This window comes from Sinocyclocheilus anshuiensis, unplaced genomic scaffold (genome assembly GCF_001515605.1).
Source record: "Sinocyclocheilus anshuiensis isolate Anshui unplaced genomic scaffold, SAMN03320099.WGS_v1.1 scaffold1962, whole genome shotgun sequence".
In the NCBI taxonomy this organism is placed as follows: Eukaryota; Metazoa; Chordata; class Actinopteri; order Cypriniformes; family Cyprinidae; genus Sinocyclocheilus; species Sinocyclocheilus anshuiensis.
In genome coordinates, this window is record NW_015544290.1 from 61,574 (window position 1) to 74,155 (window position 12,582).

Sequence of the window (12,582 nt, forward strand, 5' to 3'; positions counted from 1 at the left end):
CCCCCCCCCCCAAGTCATTTTTCTTGTCAAGTAAATGCATCTTGGCTCAAGAATGTTTAGATGTTTATACTAGAAAGCAAGACAAAACGGCGAAGTCGTCGCTGTGGTGTGTGTTCTTGTGTGTATTTGTGTTCTGTGCGGTGCTGAACGTGATGGGTTCGGTGTGTGTTCTGTGTGTGCACAGGCCTGGAGCGGTGTGTCTGGAGCGAGGACGAGCACGCTCTCGGAGATCAGTGAGTGCGCACATCTGTCTGCAGACTCCCTCGCTCGCTAACCAAACCCTGGGCTTCGCTCTGTGCCGAGGATGGACTTTCTCTGGAGAACACTAGTGGAGGCCGTGTGTTTACACCAGTTATATGTAGTATTTTATAATAACTCGTATTATCGTTCTTTTTAAACCTCGCTATTGTTTTAATCCGTACTTTACCCTGAGAGTTCTGAGCGTTTTTCCGCACCAGGAGCAGCCGCTGTGACATCACCCGGTCAGACGCTCAGACGCTATTGTCATGGCGACACACACACACACATATATATATATATTGCCTTCGAAGGTGTGCCTGTGTATGTGCTCCTTTGATTTCCCTCCTCCGAGGGTTTTGTGCTGTGGATGAGGGAAAGCACATGCATCATCTGCGTTGGATTTACTGCGAAGCGCTCGAACGGAGACCGACGTTCCGGCAGTGTTTCGAGGAGAAGGCAGCCACGAGCGCAGAACTCCTGAAGGACAAGAGAAACTCATAAAAGAATCGCCATATGAAAACATGTCAGTATGCTTCTGACTCTTGAATACAGTTATACAGGGGAGAAGCGCTGGTCATTTTCATTGCTCTGTGTGTGTGTGTGTGTGTGTGTCTGTCTCTGGCTGTTCAACTCTAGAAATCCTTCTAAAAGACTTGGGAAGCGGAGATCGTCAGATAAAGTCAGGGATGTTGCACACATGCACGGAGCTCTGTTCTAATGTCAGAGTTTAAGATGTGATCGTCTGGCTGATCTCTCGCCATTGGCAGACATGATGGTATTTTAATGCTTTTTAGAGAACTCTCTTCTGCTTGCCAAGCCTGCATTTATACGATCCGAAATACAGCAAAAGCTGTACTATTGTGAGATAAAAGATTTCTATGTTCTTCTGAACTTTCTATTCATCAAAGAAACCTGAAACAAGGGTTAGGGTTAGGGTTACTATTACCCTAATAGTACAAATATTTCACAATATTACTGCGTTTGCTGTATTTCCGATCAAATAAATGCAGCAGAAGAGACTTCTTTAACAAACATAAAGAATCTGACTTTGGGGGCTCGAGGCCCTGCCCTTTTTCAAAATGATTCAAAAGTGCCGCTCTCAGACAAATAGCAATGCTATTGTAGTCAATAAAACAAAACGCATTTGAATTATGTTACATGACGATGTATAGAAAATCCCTGTTTATTTTCACATGTCTGTCTCATGATCTGAGGTGGTGTCTGTTCAGAAAAAATAAACCAAACAATATTGTGAACATTACTCTTCCATCAATCAAAGCTAGTGTGTCAATTTAATTCATTATGAATCTTTCATATCATAGTTAATGAAGCCCAAGCGCCACCTACAGGCCTGTTATGTGACGTGCAGGCTGGCGAAATGGTGATGTGTAAGGACTTTATTATATTACCACTTTTGATAATTATGCAGCATTATGAAAGTGTCCTTATTTATTTGATCAAAAATACAGGAAAAACTGGAGACTGTTGCGCTGCTTCATATTGTTTTGGAACCTGTGATACTTTTCTTCAGGATTCTTTGATGAATAAAAAGCTAAAGCAGCATTTATTCAAAATAGAGATGTTTTCTAACAGTATCAGTCTTTACCATCACTTTTGATCCATTTAACACATCCTTGCTGAATAAAAGTATTAATTTCTTTATAATTACTTACTGACCCCAAACTTTTGAATGGTAGTGTATATTGTAATTTCCGTTTTGAATAAACACTTGTTATTCATCAAAGAATCCTGAAAAAGTATCACAGGTCCCAAAAAACATGAAGCAGCACAGCGATCATAATTCAGCATATTAGCATGATTTCTGAAGATCATGTGACAAATTCAGCTGTGCTTCACAGAAATCAAACATTTTTTAAAGTTTATTAAAGCAGAAAACATTTTAAATTGCAATAATATTTCACAAGATTAGTTTTTTTCTGTATTTTTATCAGATAGATGCAGCCTTGATGACCATAAGAAGCTTCTTTAAAACCCGGGCGATCCCAGACTTTTGAACGGCAGTGTGTGTGAGGGTTTGGAGTAGATTTCTGTGTAGCATGGGTCGCTCTGAATAACACACTCCGCTTTAAATACGGTATTGTCATCCAGCTGCAGTGTGTGTTAGGAATGATTGAAGATGAGCGTGTGAGTGCATGGGAGCTTGTGTCACTGAGCTGGAGCAGATTGACAGATTAGAGCGCAGGTTAATCCTGACTGTGTGTGTGTGTGTGTGTGTTAGAGAGAGAGTGTGTGAGTGAGTGTGTGAGTGAGTGGGTGAGAGTGTGAGTGAGTGAGTGTGTGTTAGAGAGAGAGTGTGTGAGTGAGTGAGTGAGTGTGTGAGTGAGTGAGTGAGTGAGTGTGTGTTAGAGAGAGAGTGTGTGAGTGTGTGAGTGAGTGAGTGTTAGAGAGAGTGTGTGAGTGTGTGAGTGAGTGAGTGTGTGAGTGAGTGAGTGAGTGTTAGAGAGAGTGTGTGAGTGAGTGAGTGAGTGAGTAAGTGAGTGTGTGTTAGAGAGAGTGTGTGAGTGTGTGATTGAGTGAGTGAGTGAGTGTGTGTTAGAGAGTGTGAGTGTGTGAGTGAGTGTGTGTGTGAGTGAGTGTGTGAGTTTGTGTTTGTTAGTGAGTGAGTGAGTGTGTGTGTGAGTGAGATTGAGTGTGTGTGTGTGTGTCTGAGTGTGTGTTTGTGAGTGAGTGAGTGAGTGAGTGAGTGTGTGTGTGTGTGTGTGTGTGAGAGAGTGTGAGAGAGAGTGTGTGTGTGTGTGTGTGTGTGTGAGAGAGTGTGAGAGAGAGTGTGTGTGTGTGTGTGTGTGTGTGAGAGAGTGTGAGAGAGAGTGTGTGTGTGTGTGTGTGTGTGTGAGAGAGTGTGAGAGAGAGTGTGTGTGTGTGTGTGTGTGTGTGAGAGAGTGTGAGAGAGAGTGTGTGTGTGTGTGTGTGTGTGTGAGAGAGTGTGAGAGTGTGTGTGTGTGTGTGAGAGTGTGTGAGTGAGTGAGTGAGTGAGTGCGTGAGTGTGTGTGTGTGTGAGAGAGTGTGAGAGAGAGTGTGTGTGTGTGTGTGTGTGTGTGTGTGTGTGTGTGTGTGTTTGTGTTTGTGTGTGTGTGTCCCCACAAGGATAGTAATACTAGTAAATTTTGACCTTGTGGGGACATTTTTGAGGTCCCCATGAGGAAACAAGCTTATAAATCATACAGAATTAGTTTTTTTGAGAAAGTAAAAATGCACAAAGTTTCCTGTAAGGGGTAGGTTTAGGGGTAGGGTTGGTGTAGGGCAATAGCACATACAGTTTGTACAGTATAAAAACCATTACGCCTATGGAATGTCCCCATAAAACATGGAAACACAACATGTGTGTGTGTGTGTGTGTGTGTGTGTGTGTGTGTGTGTGTGTGCGTGAGTGTGATTCTGGGAGACCGGTGACGACCGCTTCATCTTCCACGCCGGCCTCTGGACCACCTGCGAGGAGAACAGCATTAAAAGTGTTTTTGAAAATACCAAACTCAGTAAATATTATTAATAAATCATTCTATGTACAGACAAGCAGCCCAAAATACAAACGCAAAGCACTGTTTTAATGCATTAAGCCACGTTAAGTGTTTTCCTCCCATTAGGAAAACGCATTGCGTTCTTATTCTGGACTCATCTACTCTGTCTGTATATAGTACACTTTATTAAGAATCTGTTTGCTGAGTTTGGTATTTTTAAAACAAAGTTTTAATGTGTTAAGTGTTCTTCAAGTTAAGTGATTTATAATTCCCCAACTCAGTCACACAGAAGATGCTGTTCCCAATGCAAATCACAGTACAGAAGTAAAATGATCTGCACAAACATAAGGTGAAGCAGAAGAGGTCTGCGGTGTAGCCGAGCTCCTGTGACCCCTGACCCCTCACCCCAGGATTAAGCCACGTTAAGCACTTACAACGGTTTTCTATGGAAGGAAAACGCTTAACGCGTAATTAAATGCGTTGCGTTCTTACTCTGAACTCCTCTGCTTGTCTGTACATAGTATACTTCATTAATAATGTGTTTGCTGAGAATGTCCCACTGAGAGATTTGGCTGACACTTCGATGATTCATTTACAGTAAAATTCAGAAAGAAGGTTGTAATTTTGTGAGACCGTAAAGGCTCAGGCAGGTCTTGGGTTTTGCTCGTGGTCTTCAGAAGAAGGTTTTCTTCAGCGTTCACGCCGCTCAGTGATAGAGCGCGTTTGACGTCGAGTCGTAGTTTCTGCAGACGAGATTCACTATGATGACGGATGTGTTTGTGTGAGAGTAAGAGGAGTATTCAGCTGTTTTCGTGAATATGACAAAAATCAATAGAGGGAGAAATCTGAGAGCATATGAAATATTCTGTGTGCAGTAGTCCGTTACAGTTACTGAGAAAAGATGTGTAATTAAATTACAGTTACTTATGAAAATGTTAACCATTACACAGGGGGTTACATCTGAAAGTTTTCACACACACATACAGATTTGATTGATTTCTTTCCCAAATCGCATTAATTGCTATAGAATATGAGACACCAGTGTTTCAGGAGTTTAGGACACAGAATAGGACACGTTTATTCCATAACAGTTTGTGTGTCTGCTTTACTGTTTAAGATTAACTGTATTTCCAAGCCGTTGTTAGATGCCAGTGTTTCCTGTCATAGCTATGCAAAGATTTGATTTCTTTTTTTATTTGATTATTTAATAAAGTAACTGAAATAGTTACACTACTTATTACATTTTAAATAGGGTTATAACTTGTAATCTGTAACCTATTACATTACCAAAGGAACCTTCTCAACACTAACTGTGATATACAGGACACTTTAGGTCTTCAACAACTGTAAACCTCGTTCTGAGACTGAAAGGTTGCAGATTTTGCTGTGTTTCTGTGTGACTGATCAGATGTGATTAATAATTCTACTCATTCCTGCAGGTGAGTCGGTGATTCATGATTACCCATTCATAAAGACAGTCACTTGCTTCATTCCTGAATGAATCAGCCGTTCGAACGAATCAATTGAATGAATGATTCAGTGATAAAATCAGTGACTTGCCGCCACCTGCTGGCGGATTTAGTTTCATTTTTAGCATATAATTTCAGTTATTTAAATCATTTAATATATCTGAATTCAAAATGTTATATTTAAAACAGTAATCTCCACATGAATTTATGAATTTAATTGCACTCATGCCACCTCTGAGCCTCATTAAACGTCTGAAAATGTACCTACAAGCCACTTTTGTGTTCTTCTTTCTGTGCCACCTCTGTAGTACAAATTAATTTATTAATACTAGTTTCATATGATTGGCAACTTATTTGTCTTATTCTACTTCTTATTATATTGTTTTAAATAGAAATTTTAAAAAGCTTATAAACATACATTTTTGAATTTGACATGAAAAAGATGCCATTACACTTTGAGTCAAATGTCAGCTCGTATTAGGAAGGCTAATTTTTTATCAGAATTTTTTATTGTTGATCAGAAGGTGCTCCTTTTTTTTAAATTAGGAGGACAAGCGCTCATAATTACAAGAAGAAAAAATTGCTTTTAAACTGTGTGTGTGACAGGTATGGCTGTGGAATGGGGTTTGGCTGAGGAAAATTTTTCAGTCAAAAGATTTTTTTTTTTTTTGCTTTAACTCCTGTTTATGGTGCTATTTCAAAAATTGTCCTATATGTTCTGTCCAAGCCGCAACTTCCCGCTCTCTCTCATGAAGCCAACAAGGAAGTGACTTAAACTGTAATTCGTCAACTGGCCGCTAGAGGCTGGCTGCAAAAGGGAATGGCGCTATTTCAAAAATTGTCCTATATGTTCTGTCAAAGACAGAGCGGAACGGCACTAATGATTGGGGGTGGAGATGGGGTAGATCGAAAAAAAAACTTTGCGTGTGTGTTGATGCGCAGCCTAGAGCCTTGAGCGGGACAGTTTTCTTTAACCCGCTCCCGCTGAATTTCTGACCATTACCGCCCGCTCCCGCAGCGTGTGTGTCCCGCTCCCGCAAACATTCTAATATTGTATATAATAATCAGGGAGCCGCTATCAATATGCGGGGTATTGAAATCACATTTGAATGAGCGCTCGCTGTTCACTTTCGATTTCGCGATCACGTGTGCTTGTTTGTGTGTGTGAGATTGATTATACTTGGTAGTTAGGGGTTTTAAAACTGTCTAAAACAATTTTTGTGATGGTTTGTATCTTTTGTGCTCTGTATGGAACATCAGTGCCTGTTTAAGTGATGAACTCCATTACTTGTGTTTGTTTTCAGACATGATAACAGACGTGTTATACTTGTGCTACAACTTTTTGGCCTGTGCTACAAAACTTTCAACCTCTGTAGCACCAGTGCTATGTGAAAAAAAAGTTAACGTACAGCCCTGTCTTGTACCACTGCTAGAAGAATTGATCTTCCAGAATCTGGCAGTAAGTTTTAGGAGCTCATTTTTTTCTTTTCTTTATATTTTTTTTTGCAGATTTGCACGTTCATGAAATATTTTCAAAAAAGACTGAGGTTTTGAGCAGCTGCATTCCTCTAGGTCAAAGATGAAAACATGGGATTTACAATAAAAAGTAATTTACACAATTATTTTGACTTGAGTTAATTTATTAATGAGTAACGTCTCTTTTGAGTGAATGTGCAAATTTTTTATGTTATCAGGTTTTACCATGTTATTACACCATTTAACCACTTTTTATGAATTAAAAAATTAAGAAATTCTTTCAAATTTAAATCTTGTACAAGAACTACAGCAAAAACCAGTTTGATGCATATTTTATCAGTATTTTAGAAATTGAATTTGAATATTACCAGTACTGACTTCAATGGATTTCATTAAATTCCTTTGAACACAACTAAATCCCCATGAGAAATATTAAAAACGAATGCAAAACAGAAATTTCAAAGTTAAGGCATGACCATTGGTCAGCAAAATGCTCATTGGGTCAGCGGGGTCAGAACTTCGCTTGGGTAAAAAATCCTAAAAAATGACCCGTACTAAATAAGAATAACATTCTGAAGTGTTGTGAAATACATGAAGACTATTTTTATAGGCTTTATGGACAGATAAGCTGAGAGTGACTCTTGAAGGACCAGCACCACATCCTCTTGCAGGGCTGTACAGTGCGACATATATGTCGCACGTGCTATTAAAAAACTGGTCTGTGCGATGAATAAATTTATCACTGTAGCACGCGTGCGATACAGTTTTGCATGTTCATAACACAGCCGCTTAATAGTGTGAAGTGATTTCGTTGTGCTTGTTTGTGTGTGTGAGATTGATTATACTTGGTAGTTAGGGGTTTTAAAACTGTCTAAAACAATTTTTGTGATGGTTTGTATCTTTTGTGCTCTGTATGGAACATCAGTGCCTGTTTAAGTGATGAACTCCATTACTTGTGTTTGTTTTCAGACATGATAACAGACGTGTTATACTTGTGCTACAACTTTTTGGCCTGTGCTACAAAACTTTCAACCTCTGTAGCACCAGTGCTATGTGAAAAAAAAGTTAACGTACAGCCCTGTCTTGTACCACTGCTAGAAGAATTGATCTTCCAGAATCTGGCAGTAAGTTTTAGGAGCTCATTTTTGTCAGTCTCTGCAAGACAGACTTCTCAGGATAGGAGATGGACTAAAAATGAACTCCCAAAACTTACTGCAACATGGAGCTAAGGAGAAAATGTAGAACTTGAAAAAATGAAAAAACAGCTTAGAGAAAAGCATTTACAGTTTAAAAGCAAATAGAAAGTCCTATTTTTTTAATTTCTTTTCTTTATATTTTTTTTTGCAGATTTGCACGTTCATGAAATATTTTCAAAAAAGACTGAGGTTTTGAGCAGCTGCATTCCTCTAGGTCAAAGATGAAAACATGGGATTTACAATAAAAAGTAATTTTAAGTTTTCAATTTAAGTTTATTTATTAATGAGTAACGTCTCTTTTGAGTGAATGTGCAAATTTTTTATGTTAACTAAAAATTGAGAAATTCTTTCAAATTTAAATCTTGAACAAGAACCTGTCTACTGTAGACGGCGGTTTGTCGGGGAATATTCAGCGCAGTGAAGCGTTTGAGCATCGTCTCATGAACACAGTCTCAGAGCAGCGGAGGAACTCCTCTCTTTTCCAGAGAAACCTCTGCTTTAATGTTGGTGTCTGTCTGTTTCAGAGGAGAGGTGTCGCAGTTTCGTGGCTCTTGTGTGTGTGCATCTCAACGTGTGTGTGTGTATCTCAACACGTTGTGTGTGTGTGTGTGTGTGTGTGTGTGCATCTCAACACGTGTGTATGTGTGTGTGTGTGTGTGCATCTCAACACGTGTGTGTGTGTGCATCTCAACACGTGTGTGTGTGTGTGTGTGTGTGTGCATCTCAAGCGACTTAACACTGCTTTTGTGCTCCAGGGTCACAATTTATATAATTTAAGTGCTAGAAGATGCGAAAGAACTTAATTTGGTTCTCATGAACATTGAATTGAGTTCTCTTTTGCATCTTCTTGCGCTTGAACGGACAAACACATACAAAATGATGTAAAATTACCCGTCTTGGCGAACATCCTCGAAAACAGTCGGTTATGTCCGTAAGTGAACTTGTCTTTAATCGTGCTTGAACTTTATATTCGTTTGGCTAGTATTGTTTCCTGTAGTAAGGAAGTTGGAAGCCAGAGTTCTAAAGTGAACTGAATTCAAGATCACTTGGGTCACCACAATAAAACAACAACTATTTAGAACTTTCCCAGCAAGACAGCAGAAATATCCTTAGTGTCGAGCCGTGGGCAGCTGCGGGATGTTTTCGGATCACGTTGTACCGTGTGGTTTTTCCAGTCTTGAATCTGCGAATGTGAACGTTTGCTGACGTGGTGGCTGGTGTTTTTAGCGTGGCATGGGTGGCCCTCACCAGCCAGTCCACGCTCAGCAACTACACCAAGAAGTTTCTGATGGTGGGACCCAAGCACAGGAGCGTGTTTTACCCCTGCAGGAACTTCAGCTTTCCTCAACTCCTTTTGGGGACATTTACTGTCTGATGATAACTTTAGATTTATTCAAGCTTTACACTTGAATAACTTGTTCTACATTTTCAGTCTTCAGTTTAAATTGTAAAAGTTAATAAAACATGCTAAAGTCATGATTCGTTTTTATACATATATTGAGTTGTGGAATAGATTTTAATTCAGAAACACATTATATTGTCATAGAAAGCTATTTGAACAGCAGTTTCTTTAGCAGGTTGAAGGAATAGCGAGACGTCGCACACAGTATTGGACTGATTATCATTAGTCTGCTTTACTTTCAAATACAATCAAAATGTTCAACATATATGTCTTTTATTTATTTTTTTATTTAAAAAAACTTTTGTCTTTCAGAATGTCTTAAATTATGACCAGACTTGATCACTAAAACAAAGGATCATTGCCAACTCGGTTGTTGGTTAAGATGCATCTTATGTATTGTGAAGTGATTTAATTTTAAAAAGCAACATCATAATAATCAAATTAATATTTCATGTTGTGATGGTAATGATATTTTGCAACATTTAAATGGATTAATTGGCTAAATCTGCCCTTGGGTGGATCAGATGGTTAGCACAGGACACGTGATAAACATGTTAACACAGAAACAAACAGTCAGGTAGTGTATTGAAGAATCACCCGTAACAGTGCTAAATGGGGCTTGTCGTGTCACATGACCGTAAAACAGCCCGCAATTAAACTATTGTGAAAACATGACATTTACAACAAAACCACGACATACTGTATTTAGACACGGAACCTCACTAGGAATACATTCAGCTATATAATGGATATGTTGATCTACAGATGCCTTGAGACACTCGAGGCCAACCTGAGCAGTTCTGAGATCAGAGGATCATCATCGACAGCATCTGACGAGTGTTTAAACATCTGCTGGTGTGTGTGTGTGTGTGTGTTCTTCACGCCGTCTTCTTGCGCAGGATGAAGTAGGTGATGCAGGAGATGAAGGTGAGGCAGACGGAGATCCAGGCCAGGATGAAGGAGGCTCCGTACCAGCCCTGTTCCTTGTCTTTATGGAAGATGTCCGTGTAGATGGAGGCCGCGATCATGATGCACAACCCTGAGGAGCACAAACACACACTTCAGAGTGGGGTGTGTGTGTGTATGTGAGTGTGAGTGTGTGTTACACGTACAGGCCAGCAGCTGGAAAGCTCCAGTGAACAGAAAGCGCTTTCCTTTAGGTAGTGTGTAGAGCTGAGCGACGAACACGAACAGGCCGAGGATGCAGAAGATGCACGCGAGCACAGAGCTGGCCTGGACCGCCTGCAGATACTCTGAAACACAACACGACAGACCAACACGTGAGTGTCTGATGAGCTGGTTAAAGGCTTAGTTCACCCAAAAATGAAAATTAGCCTGTGTTTTACTCACGCTCGAGGCATCCTAGCTGTATATGACTTTCTTCTTTCAGACGAATCCAATCGGAGTTGTATTAAAAATTATCCTGGCTCTTCCAAGCTTTATCATTCCGTTCCGGAAGAAAGTCATATACAGCTAGGATGCCTCGAGCGTGAGTAAAACACAGGCTAATTTTCATTTTTGGGTGAACTAACCCTTTAAGAACCACTTCAAATAAATGCATAAAAATGACATGTAAAATGACGGTACAAAAACAGTAAATGTCAGTTTGCTGCTGTGAGTGAAAGAAACATTAAAGAAAACCTGTTGATGCAAAATGTGAGAAGTAGTGCTTATTACCAAGCTCTTTGTGGATTAGAATGAGATTTCAGACTTGTGAGATTCACAGAACTGACCTTTAGGATAGTGATCAGGAATCTCAGTGTAGTTCCAGGTTCCACCATTCAGCATCCAGCGAGACCAAATATCAGTGGACATCGTGTTGCTCATCCACCAGGCCTGCACACACACACACACACACACACACACATATATATCAGCATGAATGAGAAACATGGACTGTTCTGACTGGATAATAAACGTATCATTTACAATAAACGTGACATTTTAGCATGTTAAACCATAATGTTTTAGCAGTGAGTTCCAGAAGCTTTGAATATCTTTAGTGTGAAGGTCAGTCGTATAAATATTGTTTTGTCCTGTTGTGTAACACTTGCTGAAGATTAGATTTTGTGCTGAATTTTCTCACAGTTTCCGAACACTGCGCTAAATGTGGACGTGATCGTGCACTGACTCCATTCCTGCGAGTGACGCATGTTCCTAATCTGTGAGGATCCCTGCCTGGATAAAGCTGAGGTAAGAGACTGTTTGATTTGGAGTTAATGAATAAATCATGAGCGGGCGAGTGAAGCCCCGCCCCCGGCCCCGCCCACAGGCTGTGATGCGTGTCACTCACGTTATGGATGGTGGCGGCCAGCAGCAGACAGATGCAGGCGATGTGGAGGAGGAAGATGGCAGCGAGTAAAACCAACATGACTGACGGAGAGAAAAAACACACAGACATATTAATATTCAGTAATATAATCCATAGGACTGCACTGACTCTATCAGATGAGAACAAAACTGGAACCGAATTGATCTGAATAATGACATTATCTTCTGTACAGCTGCTTTATAGCTTAAACAAAATTGTTCATAATTAATGAATTGTGCTAAATTCTTAATTAATGAACTATACAGATGGACTGAACTGAAGCAACACTGAACCGACTTGATGTGAATAACGACACTATTGTGTGTTTAGAGCTGCTTTACAACAGAATTTCTGAAGTTTGCTTCGATTCTGTTATTGATATGAAGCTGCTTTGACATCATCTGTGTGTGTGTGTGTGTGTGTGTGTGCGTGTGTGAATGTGAGTGTATCTGTGTGTGTGTGTGTGTGTGTGTGTGTGTGTGCGTGTGTGAATGTGAGTGTATCTGTGTGTGTGTGTGTGTGTGTGTGTGTGTGTGCGTGTGTGAATGTGAGTGTATCTGTGTGTGTGTGTGTGTGTGTGTGTGTGTGTGCGTGTGTGAATGTGAGTGTATCTGTGTGTGTGTGTGTGTGTGTGTGTGTGTGTGCGTGTGTGAATGTGAGTGTATCTGTGTGTGTGTGTGTGTGGCTGTCTGTCCCTTTCAGCCCCCTTCAGACACACTCATTCCTCCATGTTTCTCAGGATTTGTCACATTTACACAGAAGAACAACAGCTGAGCGTCTCTCTGACCAAACGCCATCATCTCACCGCCTGACACACCCTCTCAAACCCAACACACACTCACACAGACCCTCTCAAGACTAAGACGAGACCCCAGACGAGTGGAGAGACGTGTGAGGAGTCTCAGATCTTACCTGCGGAGTAACAGAAGACCAGTCACTGAATGAGAGCAGCTTCACACTTCCAGATGTGATGTGTGTGTGACTGAAGATCTTTACACTGAGCTATCAGTGC

At 40.4% G+C, this 12,582-nt stretch overlaps 2 protein-coding genes across 4 annotated transcripts in view; one reads left to right on the forward strand and one right to left on the reverse strand.

Annotated features, from left to right (window-relative positions):
* LOC107698065 (transcription factor 20-like) overlaps window positions 1–846 on the forward strand; it is a 14,896-nt gene extending 14,050 nt beyond the window's left edge. For both annotated transcript variants that reach the window (XM_016498980.1, XM_016498981.1), the window contains exon 5: window positions 185–846. In XM_016498980.1, coding sequence (XP_016354466.1) covers window positions 185–274 — 90 coding nt within the window. In that variant the 3' untranslated portion in view covers window positions 275–846. The remainder of the gene's footprint in view (window positions 1–184) is intronic.
* Window positions 1–12,576, reverse strand: part of emp1 (epithelial membrane protein 1) — a 27,967-nt gene extending 15,391 nt beyond the window's left edge. Inside the window, exons 1-5 of one of the 2 annotated variants that reach the window (XM_016498983.1) lie at window positions 12,483–12,576; window positions 11,553–11,632; window positions 10,993–11,095; window positions 10,372–10,512; window positions 10,115–10,298 (exon numbers count right to left, since the gene is read on the reverse strand). In XM_016498983.1, the coding sequence (XP_016354469.1) occupies window positions 10,138–10,298; window positions 10,372–10,512; window positions 10,993–11,095; window positions 11,553–11,630 (483 nt within the window). In that variant the 5' untranslated portion in view covers window positions 11,631–11,632; window positions 12,483–12,576 and the 3' untranslated portion in view covers window positions 10,115–10,137. Of the gene's footprint in view, window positions 1–9,354; window positions 10,299–10,371; window positions 10,513–10,992; window positions 11,096–11,552; window positions 11,633–12,482 lie in introns of those variants that run through there. The other variant, XM_016498982.1, reaches the window with a different exon arrangement.
* Window positions 12,577–12,582: the final 6 nt, after the last annotated feature.